Below are 18,908 nucleotides of genomic sequence, written 5' to 3' on the forward strand. Positions count from 1 at the left end.
TCTTGATCTTCTCCTCATCTAATATCTTGACCACTATAAAGACTAAAATAGATCCAAAAAGGTTGCAAGACAAAGTTGTAAAGTTGTTTGTGAGGAGACTTGCCAACATCACTTCCTTGATTTAAGCACCATTTTGCCTTAAAACAAGGAGCCTTGTCTTGTGGAACTAGTAAAGTCAAGCCTCGCCTCTTTTAGTTGGAAAAGTTGAAAAGTTACAAGACTTTACTTTCCCTCCAAAAGCAAAGTCATCCATTACAAAATTGTGAAGATTAAGGCTTCAAGTTGTTGAACAAAATGTATGGACCCGTGACCAATACTGTGTTGCCACATCACCTTAATCATTTTTCATGTCATTAATTAAGCTCAATTTGGATATTCTAGTTTCTAATTATTGATTCTTATTTTCTTCTAGTTCACTCAAGAACTAATTAGCAAGCTAGTACATTTCTACTAGGTTGTCAATTAGTCTTTGAAGCCTTGTATTCGTGTCATCATTTGTTTGTGTGCTTTTGTAGTTTGAATACATTGTAACTCCTTAACTCTATTCCGACGAGAATTCTTTGAGTTTCAAACAAGAATCCATTCTGGACAAGAGCATACTCATACCTTAAGGATTCGTAGGTTACTAGCCAATCTACAACACTTGTGGAGCTTAAGTGTGAGTGAACCAAGAGAGAATAAGTGAGGAGAGGGATTTTAAACTAACTTTTTTGTTTCTTGTTTAGGTGAAAATGGAGGAAACCACGTCTCAAACCATGGATTCTAATGAAATGAAGAATATGAGGGTCACTCTTGAGGCTATGACCCGAACTCTTGAAAGGTTGGGTACAGAAGTGGGAACCATAAGGGGAAAAGTGATAACTATTAGTGGGAGGTTAGAACAAGTGAAGATTCAAAGGAATTCTCACCCTGCTACTTCTCGACATGTTTCATCAAGTGGACATGATAGAACTTCTTTCGCAACCGTTACTCCGGAAGATGGCCACAATTGCCAAATCCTTCACTAGCTCTACTAAATGTCACAAGCCAAACCATTCATAACCCCCTAAAATGAGACTCTAATAGACCAACTCATTCCCAAACTCCTCAAGTTCCGCAAGAGAGACTTGGGTATCCAATACCTCCACTTAATCCAAACCCACCCTTTCGAGCCCCACTAAACTAAAGACCACCACCTTCATAAAATCTAATCTCTCCAAATCGAGTTCCAAATATCCAAAACCATACCATCCACTTTGAGGAATATGGTAGATAGGATTATGAAGGGTATGAAGCCTTTGACGATGCTTACATGAGGGGGGAAGAGATGAGAGGGGGACATGTGGATCCAAGAAGATACCAAAGGTATAGATAAAAGAGAAACCGACACTAAGAGAGAGACATAGGCATCAATACCATCAAATTGAGCCTACCTATATTTAAGAGTGAAAGTGACCCCGAGGTATATCTTGCTTGGGATTCGGCGTGTGATAAAGTGTTTCAAGTGAATGATATCTCAGAAGAGAAGAAGAGTTGTTATGTCATAGCTCATTTTGAAAGTTATGCTAACACTTAGTGGGAATACTTCAAGCGGTTCGGTAATGATTTGGTAGAGGGGCAACCACCATCATAGTTTCAGTTGAGGTACCTAATGAGGCAACGGTATTTTCTCAAAAGCTGTCTTCATGAGTTACTTGCTAGATTGTACAACTTACGGCAAGGGAATCAAACTGTTATGGCATATTATGATGAGTTTCAATAAATCATGTTGAAACTTAATCATCGTGGGGAACAAATTGGTCATGACTTCATTCGGTTCAAGTGTGGGTTGAACAAATAGATCTCCACTCATTTGACACTTCACAAGTTTGATACCATCGAAGGTATTTTCCAAGTGGCTCTTGAGATTAAAAGGGAACTTAAATAGAGGTCTTCATTCAAAGCAAAGGGATAATCAACCTTGGGTTAGCTAAGGGGCAAGGATATGGTTCAATCCTCTTCGATTTGGCCCAAAAACAAAGACTAACCCACCACTACTATGCTGCCTGAGCCCAAAACAGTCCATAAAATCCCTCCGAGGTAAGAAGTTCATAAGTATCCGAATCCTAAAGGGTTCCAATGCTTCAAGTGCTAAGGTTGGGGGCATAAAGCCAATGAATGTCCTAACCGATGCAATGTAATCCTAAGGGAAGGTAGACTATATTTCCTTGGTAAAGAAGTGGGTATTGAGGGTGATGAGAGTAAGGTCGAGCCTCAAGATTGAGAGACAGCCGAGAGAGAGCCACTGATGATGATGATAATTGTGAGAATGCTTATCCGTAAAAAGGGAAGTGTGTGGTTCCAAACTTTTTAGTGAGGCGTGCCATGATTAGTAAGACGCTAGATGATCCTAGCCAATGGGAGAATCTATTCCATACTAAATGCCTTATGAAGAGAAGTGTGTGCACTATGATGATAGATAGTGGAAGTTGTGTGAATGTGGTTAGTGTTGCAATGGTGAACTTCTTGAAATTTCCAACTACACCTCACACTAGTCCTCACAAATTGTAATGGTTCAATGAATGTGGTAAGTTAAAGGTCACAAGACAATATATGATATGTTTTAAGGTAGCTAACTAGCATGACGAGGTTCTTTGTGATGTGATACCAATGCAAGCTTGTCACTTGTTATTAGGAAGGCCTTGGCAATATGATAGGTCGACCAAACATGAGGGAAGGTCCAATCGGTATACACTTGAGAAGGATGGCTAAAATCTCTCTCTTCATCCATTATTAGCTTCCCAAGTGAATGAATTACACCAAAAGATGCGGGAATTAAGGAAAAAGTAAAAAAAGATCAGGAGTGAGGTAAAAAAAGGGGAATCCAAGAGTGAGGGAGTAGGGGAAGCTGAGGGGCCCTTAAATTCTACGGGGCACGGAAGCATAGTGATGATGGCTAAGAGGAAGGAACTATTTATGAATCATAATGAGGATACTTCGATGCTCCTCTTGGCTCATTATTTTAATACTAACCCTGCTAACGTTTCTATTTCTCCTCCTATTTCTCATGTTTTGCAGGATTACGAGGGTTTCTTCCCAAAGGAATTGCCGAAAGAATTGCCTCCACTTCGGGGCATTGAGCACCAAATTGATTTTATGTCGGGCTCATAATTGCCCATCAAATCGGCTTATAGAAGCAACCCGAAGGATACCAAGGAATTACAATGCCAAGTTGAGGAACTTCTCAACAAAGGGTACATCAAGGAGAGTATGAGCCCCTGTGCGGTTCTGATGCTACTAGTTCTCAAGAAAGATAGGACTTGGCGTATGTGCATTGATTGCCGAACCATCAATAAGATAACGGTAAAATATCACCACCCTATTCCTAGGCTAGATGATATGCTTGATGAATTGAGTGGTTTATATTTGTTTTCTAAAATTGATTTGAGTAGTGGCTATCACCAAATCCGTATGCAATCGGGTGATGAATGGAAAACCGCCTTCGAGACCAAATTTGGTCTCTATGAATCGATGGTTATGCCATTCGTCCTAACAAACGCTCCAAGTACTTTCATGAGGCTAATGAATCATGTGATGAAGCCATTTATCAGAAAGTTTGTTGTTGTTTAGTTTGATGATGTGTTGGTGTATAGTAAGTCCTTAGATGAGCATGTAAAGCATTTACAATGTGTGTTTGATGTCCTCCAAAAGGAGAAGTTATATGCTAATCTAGAAAAGTGTTCTTTTGGTGTTCGTGAAGTTGTATTTCTTAGGTTTATGGTGAGCTAAATAGGGGTCGAAGTAGATGAATCTAAGATTGACGCCATTAAAAATTGGCCAACTCCCAAAACCATAGGTGAAGTGAGAAGCTTTCATGGGTTGGCTAGTTTTTATAGACATTTTGTCAAAAGATTTAGCTCTATTGCTTCCCCCTTGACCGAAGTAATTAAAAAGGATCGATCTTTCAAGTGGGGAGATAAGCAAGCTAAGGCCTTCGAGGACTTGAAAGTTATGTTCATCTCAGCCCCTTTGTTACAATTGTCGAATTTTGACAAGACTTTTAAGGTCGAATGTGATGCTAGCAAAGTAGGCATAGGCACGGTTTTAATATAAGAATTGAATCCTATTGCCTACTTTAAAAAAAAAGCTCAAAGAAGCAACTCTAAACTACTCAACATACGATTTAGAGTTGTATTCCTTGATTAGAGCCTTGGCCACTTGGAAACATCATTTGTGGCCTAAAGAATTTGTGATCCGAACGGATCATGAATCCTTGAAGCATCTACGGGCACAAGACAAGCTTAACCGGCGGCATGCCAAATGGATTGAATTTCTTGAAACTTTCCCTTATGTTATTCATTATAAGAAGGGTAAAGATAATATGATTGACGATGCTTTGTCTCAAAAATATGTGCTTGTGTCTACTTTGTCGTCTAAGTTGATGGGGTTTGAAAGCCTCAAGTCTTTATATCTCGAGGATCCTCACTTTGCTCCTATCTATAGGGAAAGTGAAGAGTTGGATAGGGATAGGTGGGTTACGGATAGAGGTTCCCATCTCTATACCAAATTTGATGGATACTTGTTTAAGGGTAGACAATTATATGTTCCCTCAAGTTCGTGGAGAGAATTGTTTGTAAGAAAAGCACACAATGGCGGTCTAATGGGCCATTTTGGGGTCAAGAAGACCCTCGGAATTTTGGAGGAACAATTTTATTGGCCTAGAATGTACAAGGGATCAGATTTACGGCCAATGTGTTAAGTGTAAAGGAGCCAAGTCACGGATCCAACCCCACTAGTTGTACACCTCATTGTCCACCCATTTGCGCCCTTGGCTTGACATATCAATGGACTTTGTGTTGGGATTTCCGAGAACTAGAAAGGAGCGGGATAGTATTTTTGGCGTAGTGGATCAGTTTTCCAAGATGGCTCACTTTATTCTTTGTTCAAAATGTGATGATGCGCTTAGTGTAGCCTCTTTATTTGTTGATAATATTGTAAAACTTCATGGTGTTCCGAGGACCATAGTGAGTGATAGGGATTCTAAATTCCTAAGCCACTTTTGGAAGTCCATGTGGGGTAGGGTCGGTACTAAGTTGTTGTTTTCGACCTCATGCTACCCACAAACTGATGGCCAAACAAAAGTAGTAAATAGTACCTTAGGGTCTATGCTACGGTCCATGGTTAAGGGAAAAATGACTTCTTGGGAGGAGCACTTACCGTTGATTGAGTTTGTTTATAATTATGTTATACACTCAAACACGGGGATGACACCCTTTGAGTGTGTATACGGCACCAATCCCCTCGCTCATTTGGATTTAAACCCTTTGTCAAGTGATCTTATGACAAGCTTAGATGGAAGTAAACGGGTTGAGGCCATGAAAAAGCTACATGAGAAGGTGAGGTTGCGGTTGGAGAAGAAAAAATAAGAAGTTGCGAGGCGAACTAATAAAAGAAGAAGAAAGCTCATTCTTGAACCGGGAGATTGGGTATAGGTGCACCTAAGGAAGGATAGATTTCCATTTAAAAGAAATGCTAAGTTGATGTCGCAGGGTAATGGCTCGTTCCAAGTATTAGAAAGGATCAACGACAATCCCTACAAAATTGATCTATCCCCGAAATATCAAGTGCACAACACTTTCAACGTGTGTGACCTCTCTCGGGTGGAAATAGTGGAGGATGACAATGATCTAAATTTGAGGACAAATTCTTTTCAAAATGGAGAGGATGATACAGGAATTCATAGCTCGAGACCTTTCACACGAAGTCAAGCGCGTGAGTTGCAACAACTCTAAGCCTTGTTCACATCCTTGGCCATGTGTGAGGCCCTTGTAAGCCTATCTAAGGGCCTATACTTATTAAAGTGTGAAGAGGCCCAACAAAACACCCCAAATCCACCCACTTAATGTCAAGGGTCTTTTGATCTTTTGTTTCTCCTTTGTAATTGACTATATAAGCCATTTATTAGGGCTAGTCTTTTAGTTAGTTCATTCATATTTTGGAAGACAACAAAACACTTATAATATTTTGGAACTTCTCTTATCCATTGGAGAAGCCCCAATTTCAAAAACTCACTAGTAGAGTAATACTAGTATTGTCTCTTGGCTAAAAACTAGGATCTTGGGGTTCTTGAGTTCCTCTTGGTCAAAGTAAGAACTTGGTATTGATATTCACTACTCTTAGGGTCCTTTCTCATTGTTAGGGTTCTTAGATCTTTGAATATTGTATGTCAAGTTTCTATCTCTTATGTAATCTTATTAACTTTGTATTGTTGAATCTAAAGTCTAGTCAAGCCGTGTGGGGCTCTTTCGATTCACTGGCATTCTTGCCTTGTTATTCATCTCATTTTCTTGTTCAAAACACAAACTCAAAGTCTAGTGAAGCCATGTGAGGCCTATTTTGATTCACTAGCAACTTGTTGTTCATCTTGTTGTTCTTGAGTTGGTTGAAATCTCTTGATACACACTTAGCTTTGTATCAAGGAAGCTTCTGTATTGACTACACGGCTCTTCAACGAATTGACTAATGGAGTTCTATCCGGAGATCAACTCGACAAGATGAAGTGCTGTCAAACAATTCCTGGAGATCCAAACACATTTCTAGGAGGCTCAAATCATCAAAAAGTTCAAGAATTACGCTACACAGGCCCTTGAATTACGGAAAAGCTTAGGAGAGAAGAATCGAGATAATAACAGAATTGTACCCACAAAATTACTTTAAATAAAATTATTCTTGTTGTTTATTTATTTTTTTGCTTGCAGTTAATTTTCCGCACCACGAAAATTTGTTGCAAACATGTAAAGAGTTTCATAACAACGAGGGTAAATTTGACCCTAAAGTATGACATTGGGGTAAATTTAGCCTACCCCAAAGTATTATGAAGAATATATTTAGTCAATTTTTTAAAATAGGAAATAAATCCGGCCTCAAAATATGATAGCGAGGATAAATTTAATCTTAAAGTATGATAAAAAATATATTTAATCAATTTTTTAGAATTGAGAGGTAAATTTGACCCTATTCCCAAAAATATATGTACACTGTGAAGCAGGCTAATTAACGGGAAAAAAAGAATGTTAAAGAGTACTATTCAGTCAATCTATTTGACTGATCATAAAAAGAAACTAAAGTTAAAGTAACTAAGTACTAGTATTCTGCTACTAAAAGATGGAAAAGCTACCATACAAAAACATAGAATTAACTCATTTTTAACTCGAACTCTTTGAAAGATGTAAGGACCAAAAAGAAAACCAACTGATAAAGGGGGCAACTATCGTATCAGTACCATAACATCATCTTGATTCATAGCGGTTTATCCTTCTTTTTTTTTCCCTTCCAGATAATTGCATCTTTGGTCACTTTATCATTACTGAGATTTTATGTTGGTCTTTAGTGATAATGTAATATCTTATCAAGTATATCCATCTTCCAGTTAAACAAAATGCATATTATTGCTCCCTTATATAAGAAATATTTCATATTTAGTTAGACGAGTTTTAGTACAACTTATCCAGCGGCTTCTCGAGAGAGTGATGGGCAGCAGTTTTACCTTTATCTTGTGAAGATAGAGATAATATTTTTGATAGATTTTCGACTCAAATAAGATGTATTAAAATCAAGTATGAAAAAGAAATAGAGTAGTGAAACAAGTCATGCTGACAACAATCATATAGACATTAGACGATTTTTAGTAAATCGTTTATATTTTAATTTAATCTCAAATTTAAACTGCCAAGGTAACACATCAATAATTAAATAGTTTAGCATTGAATAATTTTGTTAAAGATTCATAACTAAGAAAGATCAAAAAGCGCACATTTCAAAGTTAAATGTGCCTAACTATATATCATAACGATCAAAACAAGAATTTAAAAAAGCAAAATTCTCTTTTCCTTTTTTTCCTTTGCTTGAATATTAAAACTTTAAATGAATGCTGCATCAACCATCATCATGATAATCTCTTCCTTTTCTTCTTTCTTAACTAATCAGCAATGTTGAGACGCTAGGAAAGGCCAGAAGGAAATAGCAGAATCAGAATCACGATCATCATCTTCAGTGAACCTAAATTCATGATTTCCATAAGCTGAAGAGTAACATGGCATTTTCTGGGCTTGTGAATGATGAACCCATGACCCGTTTATCATGTGTTGTGAACTGTCCATTCCACCACCGTTAGCGGTGGCCACAGCGGCGGCACTGGCTCTCCTCTCTTCTTTCTTGTAACGAATTCCACAGGCATTGCAAAGTGACTGCACATAGTTCAATAATCAATATTGCTCCATTTAGTTATACCAACTTTAATTTTTGGGATATTATAATGCTCATAAAGAAATGAAAAGATCAAATTTATAGTGTAAAGCTATTAAAAGAAGAATTTAACTTGGTAGAGACACACATATGATATTGCAAAAAGTTGTACGTAAACTTTTATTTTTATTTTTTTGCAATTTGTTAATTATTCCAATCTCGATTTAAAATACATAGTTGCAGTTGCAAATAAAATTGTTTCCAAAATTATTTTAAGTTTAAATGACGGTCTTTCAGTCACAAAACTTCATACTTTTGTAAGTGAAATTCATATTTAATTACAATTTAAATTTTCAAATACTCATTTCAGTGTCAACTTTCGAATACTCATTATTTCAATTTCATCAAATATTGTCCAATATAATTTCTTCTTCTATTAGTATATTTTTACCTGCAATAATAGATTAATATATCGCCCATGTTATAACTTATGTATAATTAATTTTTCAAATAGTATATATGATGGGGTAAAAATTCGTTACACTACAATAGATTAAGCATATAAAATAGAGTATACATTACCTTGGGGCCTCTAGGACCATTTCTCCACAAAGGTGTGGAAGTGGTGTCACAATTAGCACATCGGCGAGCAACAAGGGGGTCAGCCCCGCTTGAATTAGTGTTAGCATTGCTGCTGCCACGACTGGACTTATTAGTCGTATGATTTTTGTTCTGTAGAATATTCCAACATTTGGACATGTAAGAAGAAGAGCGACGTTCATGAGTGTCATGAACTCGTTTTTCATTCTCATTGGTACTTAGGCGGGTGGAAGGTGTGCCTAAAGAAAGAGTACAATCCACAGAAGACGAAGAAGATGAAGGAGACGAATTAGCGAAAGAATACATGTTTTCCAAATAATTTTCATCTTTTTGATGATATTGGCTATAGAACATTGAGTATGCAGAAGTGTCATTGTTTTGACCGTAATACAATCCGCAAGTGCATGGACCCCCATGACAATAAGCGCTACCACAACTATTCATCGTGTTAGTTTTTTTTTTTTTTTGCTAAAACTCAGCTCTGTGAAATTGAAATTTCAAGAGGGTGGATTATGTAGTTGTAGAAGAAATGTGAAAGAGAGGGATTGATGATAAGCTGAGAGGGAAGACAATGACAAATTAAGGGGGAGAGATGTGGCCTTTTGTAGTGTACAAGAGAGAGGAAAGATATGGAGTAAGTGGAGTTGTTTATTAGCTTTATATAAGCTACTAACTAGTGTATAATAATTGGACAAATACACGTCAGCAGGTGCAGGAGTCCACGTTGTCGTCAAATGTGGTCTACAACGTTGTTGTTTTTTCTTTTTTTAAGTTTTAGTTTTTGGATTCTTTGTTTGCAGATGAATGAAGGGGGGGGGCCATATTAATGTGTTTGTTTAATGAACAAGTCAGAGAAAGAAAAAGAGAGACGACGTAAAAGAGCAAACTCAAAGTGATAGTCGACTGGAGAAGAGTAAAGAAGAGGCTTATTAAGTGCTAGTGGTCACTATATTAGTAAGTAATACCTGAGTAATATTACTGGTAGTTCTATCACAGCTGAACTTTGCATTCGAATCATTTGTATAGTTTTAACTTTTTGTGTAGTGAATAGTGATGGTGTATCTTTTTCTTATATCATCACTTATATTAACCTAAGCACATATAACTGGTGGTAGTGTTTAAATTTAGATACTTAGAAATACAGTTAATTATATGACATAACAAACTAAAACATATTGTTGGTCGAAAACTTTTTATACTATTAATATACATTTAAATTAAATACTTATTTACTATGTATTATTGTATGGAGTATATAGCAGTACAACAACAATATACCCAATGTATTCCCACGTAGTGAGGTCTGAGGAGGATAAAGTATACGTAAATCATACCACTACCTCCGGTAAAGTATTTAGCAGTATTGTATAAATTATGAGTTACCCAAATTTAATAGTTTAAACTTAAACTTTATATATATATGTAATGAAATATTTATCAAATAAATAAATTAGATTAAGTAAAGCTTAAAATTTTAATGGGACTTAGTAAAGGAGGTGAAAATTGGTCATAAGCGGAGTCAAAAGAAAACATGTGACAAGGAGGAACAGTCTTCCATGGATCTGCCTTCTCCGATCACGAGGCCACCCAAAAACTTCTGTCGGTATCAGTATCTCTTAAAGGTTTTTACTTAGAAATATATATAAGAGGTAAATATAATAAGAGATTAAGAAAAGTTAATTTGACATTTTTATATTTACATGAATTTAATTTTTAACCTTTCATATGTAGGGTAATGTTTTAATTTAAAAAAAAAAAAAAAAAAAAAAGTTTGGATGAATTCCTTGTGTACCCGAACCCGCCCTGACTCTGCCCCGACCCCTCTTCCTTATGGACAACCCGAACCTTTTTATTCTGCACTGTCACTTAATTCTACCCTCCCAAGGAAAATGGAATTGCAACACTATTGACTGCATTTTATCTTTTTTGCACCAATCAATACTTATATATTCTTTCATCATTTAATTAATCAATGCAAAATGACATACTTTTTTATCTTCTTGTTAGTATACTTATATACGGGTATAGTTTAATGTAATTATACTAACATTTCATATGCATATCCGCTAGTATTTAACTTTCTCTAATTGTCTATAACTTTTAATCAGATCAAAGTCTTTCACAATCAATCATAGTTTATGTGTTTTGATTTGTTCCATTCCTAGGTAGTAGGTAATTGATCAACAAAACCATCAAAGTAGATATATACGCATGGAATGGAAGTGATGGATGGTAGTGATAAGAAAGAGTAAGTGTTCCTAACACTGAATAACATCATTCCTCCTATCATCCAAATTAGGTACACATCACAAGAACAATTAGTCCAATTTCTGGCATTGCATGTCCATTACTCAGTACCCGTACCCTGGTTTCACGTGATCAACTGATTTTTTAAAGGAGCTAATCTCATTCTTTCCCAATCCAAGTTACGAAGACGTTGACCAAACACCAGTATTATTGTCAAAATCATCATCATCGTTTAGATCTGCTTCAACTAGAATAACCAATAAATTAATACGTGACACCATAAGCAATATTTGGAAATATAAATTTGGGAAGTGCAAATATAAACACTGATATATTACTTACTGAGATGACCTTAATTGTCTTTAATTTAATTTAACTAATTTCATATTTATATAATTGTATTTATATAGCACTTGAGCCGAGTTTTTTTCGAAAAGAAACCTCTAAACACTACTTGCAGAATTTTACTAGGTTGTTTTTGTTGGTTTATATAACTAACTTATAGTGACATATATAATGGTGCGCGACAATAATTTCGCTTTTCACCAAAAAAACAAAAAGACAATAATTTCTCAAACTTAATTTGAACAAATGATGCAAGCTTAAAATATTGCATTGGCAATTGTAGATGGTGGGCAAAAAGCGGAAATGAGAAAAAAAAATGGGATACTCTGGCAATCATCAAAGCAACGATGTGTCTTTCATCAGAACTAAGAGAGAGCAAATCTTTGACTCGCAAGATGCAAACTTAGAATGGTAAAAAAGGGAACCAAAACAAAAAAGAAAAGGTGTTCCTTCGTACACCCTCTCTTTTTTAATTCCCTTTAAAAAGAAATAATACTCAAAACTATATTTCCTTCGTCTCAATATACTCTTCATCCTATTTTAATTTCGCATACTTTTCTTTTTCGTTCATCGTAAGAAAATATCATATTACTATTATTAGAAAAAAATTATTTTAAAATTTTTATTATACTCTATATGAAATAATTTACAATCATATAAATATTCAATAATTATTTTAGATCATAAATTTAAAAAGTCTTCCTTTTTTTTAAATATCATATATATCAAGTCAAACTATGCAACATAAAATGGGACGAAGAGAATATGTAATATCTTTTTTTAGTTTAATTCGTCTCAAATAATATCATCTTACCGTTACTAAAGATAAAATTTTAACTTTAAAATAAAAATTATCTTTAATATAATTACTTACAGTAATATAAATATCTAAAAATTATTTTAGATCATAAATTTTAAAATTTTTCTTTTTATAATATTAAATCAAATTAATTAAATCCAATCATATAATAAATTGAAACGGAGATGGTATTAGATTTGGTGAGTCTAGGGAACAAGAAAGACCAAAGGGTACCCCACGATAGTAATGATGAAATATGAATGAGATGGGCTCCAAAGAAAGAAACAAAAACTCGATGAAGAATATCGATGGATTCGATAACAAGATTCAAAAAAGGAATAGAATAAAATGATCTTGAGATTGGCGTCCCTTTGCTCGACAAACACCAAGACCAGACCAGACTTGCCATTCACTTTCCAAAATATGCTCTATCATATTCTTTTGATTTACCCAATAACAATTTATATCATCACTACCATACACTATAAACGTTGCATAAATACTGCATGGCATAAATCTCAAGTCCCCCACCCCCTCTCCACCCCACCCAAGGCCTAATCACTAGTGCTCTCACACCATTATTTTACGTTTGGGTTTTTAGGTAATACATATTGTTTGTTTAATTTTAATACTAATATGTAAGTTTTCTTAAAATATGAAATTCATAATCTTAAAAATAAGACTACCAAAAATAAATGTGATCTAATATTGTAAAAACTTCTTACACGGACTGATGGATACACACGGTATATAACTTATGTAAGGATTTAACAGATTATACAACTTAATCAATCTTATATATAATCCTATCAATTATTCAGGAACGTGGAACTTAATGATTTTCACATACACATAATAACAGTAATTCAGTAAAAACACTTACCTGAATTCTCCATTATTTTTTCTTGTTGGCAGAGATTAGCGGAAGCACACTTTACTTTATGTTTCTCTCTCTTTACCTTACTTTCAGAATAATTTTGATGGAGCTTATTCTTCTTTTGGCAGAGAGAGAACCCATTTTATAATATAGGAAATAGACAGTTAAGTTTTTCACGTTCCATCAACGTGATTATGGGATATAATAATTATCCCACTAATAGCAGTAATTATCCTACTAGGAGTCAGTAATTATCCTACTAACAGATTAGTCAGTAGTTTAATCCTACTAAGTAACTTTACTATATAGATTTAGGATTTAACTTATTCAAATTATTATTAAACCAACAAATAAATTAATTATGTGGGCCATAGAAATTTACATTCTCCCACTTGGCACACACAATGTTAATTTAGTGGTTTAATATGTACGTCAATCATGTGCACAATTAACGTTAAATTCAACATCATTTGTCATCGTTAAATAAATCAACTAAAATGAGTCATGGAGGTTGTACGTCACTTGACATAATTCCTTCCATGTACTACAACATTAGTCTATTACCTAACATAACCTTTCAAATGCATAATGGGTCCAACGATAATACTTAGAATCCTTTATCTAAGTCAGAACCTGCCATCATCATTCACAATATTATGTATTCAAGAGAAAACAGGTAACAACAGAAACATATATACTTTGAGCTCAAACTGTCAATTACATAAACATAATAATGTCTTTACATGAAATCATTCATTGCTATCAATAAGATTCATCCTTTCAACATGTTCAACAAATGTTTTGGGCGGTAAATCCTTTTGTCAAAGGATCAGCAATCATAAACTTGGTGCTAATATGTTCAATTTACACTTTATGTTTCTGGACTTCTTCTTTAACCGAAAAGTATTTCAATTCCATATGCTTAGCACCTTTCGAATACTTATCATTTTTAGAGAAGAAAATTGTGGCGGTATTATCACAATAAATTTTCAGCGGCTTAGCTATATTGTCGATTAGTCCAAGTCCTAAAATAAAATTTCGTAGCTAATTAGCTTGTATTGTGGTCTCAAAGCATGCCATAAACTCAGCTTTAATAGTGGATGCATCTATAATAGACTGCTTCGCACTCTTCCATAATATTGATTTTCCACCTAACAGAAACATATATCCAAATATGGATTTTCTTGTATCCACACAACTAGCATAATATGAATCTGAAAATCTAACCACATCTAGATGACCAGATCTTCTATAAGTGAGCATATGATCTTTCGTTCCTTGTAAGTATCGCAACACTTTTTTTGCAGCTTTCCAGTGATTCATTCCAGGATTACTTTGATATTGGCCCAGCATTCTAACAGCAAAATTAATGTTTGGTCTTGTACATGTTTGGGCATACATTAGACTCCCAACTATTGATGCATAAGAAATATCTTTCATTTGCTTTCGTTCCAAGTCATTCTTTGGATATTGATTGATACTAAACTTATCTCATTTCTAAATTAGAACGGGACTTAATGAGTATTTTTTTCATTCTAAATCTCGCAAATACTTTATTAATATAGGTTTTCTAAGACAATCCCAACAACCCTTGTGATCTATCTCAAAATATTTCTATTCCAATCACATAGGATGCCTCATTCATATCTTTCATTTCAAAGTTATTAGAGAGATATTTCTTGGTATCATACAACAAACTAAGACCATTAGTAGCTAGCAAGATTTCATCAACATACAACACTAACATAATAAACTTACTCCTACTGACCTTCAGATATATACATCGATCAATAGTATTTTCTTTAAATCCAAAGGTGACAATCATTTCATTAAACTTAAGATACCATTATTGGGAAGCTTGCTTAAGTTCGTATATTGACTTCTTAAGTTTACACACCATGTGTTACTTTTTTTTAATAGAAAATCCCTCAGGTTGATTCATATAAACTTCTTTCTCTAAATTTCCATTCAGAAAGGTTATTTTCATATCCATTTGATGTAGCTCTAAGTCATAATGAGCTACCAAGGCCATTATAATTCTGGGTGAATCTTTTCTAAAGATAGGTAAAAACGTCTCTTTATAGTCAATGTCATCCTTTTGAGTGAAACCTTTGGCAACAAGTCGACATTCGATGTTTCCAGTTAAGTCGCGTTTGGTCTTAAAGACCCATTTATACCCAAATCTTTGGCAACCTTCAGGAAATTCAACAAGGTGCTAAATTCATTATGTTTCATAGATTTTAACTCATCTTTCATAGCATTTATCCATTTATCAGAGTTATTGTTTTCAATGGCTTGTGAAAATGAAATTGGATCATCATCAATTCCCAAGTTAGTTTCTGACTCATGTAGATATACCAAATAATTATCAGACATAGCAGATCTTCTTTGTCTTTGAGATCTTCTTGATGCTACTTCTTGTGGTTCATCTATTACAGATTCATCAATTATGATTTTGTTAGAAACATTAATTTGTTGTTCTTGTTGATTACTTTGTTGTGCAACAGCTTTAGGAACAACAAATTTAAAAGAAGTACAGGGTAGAGAAATTCTCACCCTAAATTCTTTAATTTCCACATTACATGGTTCTTCACTCTCACTAACTTTGTCATTCTCAATAAATCTAGTGTTTCCAGTTTGAACTATTCTCATACTATGATTAGGACAATGAAATTTATACCCCTTTGATTTTTCTGGATAACCAATGAAGAAACCACTGATTGTTCTTAAATCCAGTTTCTTTTCTTGTAGATTGTATACTCTAACTTCTGTCGGGCAACCCCAAATATGCAGGTGCCTTAAACTAGGTTTCTTACCAGTCCACAATTCAAAAGGTATCTTTGGAACTGCTTTACTAGGAATCCTATTTAGCAAGTAAATGGCAGCCTTTAAAGCATACATCCATAATGAAGGAGGTAAGTAATTCCTAACCATATCCATTAATGTACGATTACGCCTTTCTGCCACACCATTTTATTGTAGTGTGCTAGGCATTGTGTATTGAGCACATATGCCATACTTTTCGAGGAATTTAGCAAATGGACCTGGGCGTTGATCACTTTCATCATATCTTCCATAATATTCTTTCTATCTAGTTGTCTTTCAACCTCAGTAATAAATATCTCTAAGGTATTAATCGCTTGAGATTTTTCATGTAACAAATAGATATATCCATAACATGAAAAGTCATCAATAAAAGTGATAAAATATATTTCTTTATTGAAAGATGTGATATCAAAAGGTCCACATATATCAGTGTGTATAATTTCAAGAAGATGTGTGCTTCTTGTGGATCCTTTCTTTGTGTGTCTTGTTTGTTTTTCTTTAATACAATCTACACAAATGTTAAGGTCAGTAAAATCTAAATCTGGAAGAATTTCATTCTTAACTAATCTTTTCAGTCTTTCTTTAGATATGTGACCTAAACGTTTATGCCACAAGTAAGCGGATTGTTCATTCACCAAACTTCATTTGGTTCCAACATTATAATGCAGAGTTAAGAGTGTTTTGACAAACGGATTATCAAGATTCAGTTTGTATAAGTTATCACAAAGAGTACCAGTACCAATGAGATAATTATGTTTAAACAAAGTAAAACATCCATTACCAAAATTAAAGGAATATCCAGTGTTATCTAACTTAGACAAAGAAACTAAATTTCTTGAAAGAGAAGGAACATAATAAGTTTCAACTAAATCTAAGTGACGCCCAGTATCGAGAATCAGACGATAAGTCCCGACAGCTTTAACTGGAGCCTTCACTCTATTCCCATGTAAACAAATCTTTCATTCTTTTTTATGGTTTGGATTGTAAGGAATCCATGTATAGTATTAGAAATATGAATAGTACAACTAGAGTCAATCCACCAAGTATTATAAGGAACTTCAGTTAAATTAGATTCAAGACATGTAAAAACACTAAGCTTACCTTTCTTCTCAAACCATACTGTAGGTTTCGGCAATCTTTCTAAAAGTGTCCAGATTTTCCACAGAAATGACACTTTTTATTCTTATTTCCTTTCTTACGTACTTAAGATGAGGACTTATTAACATTAAGTTGTTTCTGTTGTCCCTTATCATGCTTCTTTTCTTTCTTTTTAGCTCCTTGATAATTTAGAAAGTTAATGGAGTGGGTTCCTTGATTCTTTAGCCTTGTTTTCTCTTGAACTAGAATATCATGCAATTCATGCGCGTTCTATTTGTCTTTCATGGTGTTGTAGTTCATTTGGAAAGGACCATACTTGACGGTAATGAGTTGATGATGAACTGTACAAGGAAATTCTGTTCTACTTCCACTCCCAAAGACTTAAGTCTTACTGCTATGTTTGCCATTTCAATGATATGCTCATATATAGTGAGTGAACCATCAAACTTCATGGTGGTCAAAGTACCCATTAGTGTCCCTGCAAGAGACTTATCATCAGCAGTTTGAGAAAATTCTTCCACAAGCTTCAGAAGTTCTTTTGCACTTTCAGTTTTGAAAAAAGTAGTCTTAATGTTGCCCGTAGTATTCATTCGCATGAACATTAGGCCTAATCTGTTAGACCGATCTCAATACTTATAATAGGACTTTTCTTCACACTGCTAGCTTCAGTAATAATAGTTGACTTCTCAGAGTAAAGTGCAACATCAAGAACTAAAATCTCAAGATGGAATTTGATCTGTTCGCACCAATCTGAAAAGTTAAGTCTGTTAAAAGTCATAACAGAGGCAGAGTACGAATGAAAGGCAAGTGCTGCAAGTAAAACATGCTCATTTATTAATACTTTGAGCTGCGAGTTTAAACACAATATCAAATTCAGAAATAATTTACTTAAACGTATATTGATGTTCCCCTTTGGGCGAAACATCAAAATATAACTTTAAACATAATGATGCTTAAAAAATATATTTAACACAAACCGATAATATTTAATGCATCAATTAATAATATTTATTATCTTTGGATAAATAAATAAATAAAATTAACGATACATCAAAATTATCTCATTAACATTAATTGTCCATACGAACAAACAATCAACCTTTGGGTGACCCACAAATGTCTTATAACCAAAATTTTATTTACCCATAATTGTTAGACCAATTATAAGCATCAAGATTAATGGGTAATTGATTTAAACTTTAACCTTTATTTTGGAATTGATTTCATAAAGATTCGACCACTTTGGTGATTAACGAATCTTACATATATAATTCCAAATCACATTAATAAATAATAAATTTTATTATTGCATACTAAATTATTCTAACAGCACTACATGCACCTTAGATAAAGAATCTGCATCTATGTTCTTCTTTCCCTCATTATATTAGAATTTAAAGTAAAAATATAGTAATTTAGCAAGCCACATAATCTAAGAATCAATATGCAATCTTTACTTAATAATGTAATTCAAGACCTTTAATGGTAACATAATGTTGTTAACTCTATATGGACACCACGATTCTAGGCCTTATATGTCTACTAACTTTCTTGGTAATAGGACACTAAAAATATGTTATATTGTTAATATTAAGCCAACGACATTAATTACATTACAGTATCAATAAACATTAACAACAAACATCAATATTAAACAACAAAAATAAAACTTTAATGTGATCATAGGGCTAACAACACTGAATTCACGTTTAGTTAGTAATAAATTTAAATTCCTAAATATTCATAATTAGGATTCATAAAATCAATAGAAAAATTTATTTGTAGTGAAAAATCATTAGTTACATAAACCTTGCTTTGATACCACATGTAAGTATTTAACAGATTATATAACTTAATCAATCTTATATATAATCCTATCAATTATTTAGGAACGTTGAACTTAAATGATTTTCA

The 18,908-nt window shown here is 34.0% G+C and overlaps 1 protein-coding gene across 1 annotated transcript; it reads right to left on the reverse strand.

Moving 5' to 3' along the window:
* Nucleotides 1–7,626: 7,626 nt before the first annotated feature.
* Nucleotides 7,627–9,740, reverse strand: LOC107860912 (GATA transcription factor 19). The gene is made up of 2 exons (XM_016706359.2): nucleotides 8,785–9,740; nucleotides 7,627–8,204 (listed from the first exon to the last, which is right to left on the reverse strand). The coding sequence occupies exons 1-2, from the start codon at nucleotides 9,244–9,246 to the stop codon at nucleotides 7,941–7,943; spliced, it is 726 nt and encodes a 241-aa protein (XP_016561845.2). The 5' UTR covers nucleotides 9,247–9,740; the 3' UTR covers nucleotides 7,627–7,940.
* Nucleotides 9,741–18,908: the final 9,168 nt, after the last annotated feature.

This window comes from Capsicum annuum, chromosome 2 (genome assembly GCF_002878395.1).
Source record: "Capsicum annuum cultivar UCD-10X-F1 chromosome 2, UCD10Xv1.1, whole genome shotgun sequence".
NCBI classification, from domain to species: domain Eukaryota; kingdom Viridiplantae; phylum Streptophyta; class Magnoliopsida; order Solanales; family Solanaceae; genus Capsicum; species Capsicum annuum.

Coding starts and splice junctions, on each gene's coding strand:
- LOC107860912 (XM_016706359.2), bottom strand. CDS start 9,246: ATGAATAGTTGTGGTAGCGCTTATTGTCATGGGGGTCCATGCACTTGC. Junction 8,205..8,784: donor ATGGTCCTAGAGGCCCCAAG/GTAATGTATACT, acceptor AACTATGTGCAG/TCACTTTGCAATGCCTGTGG.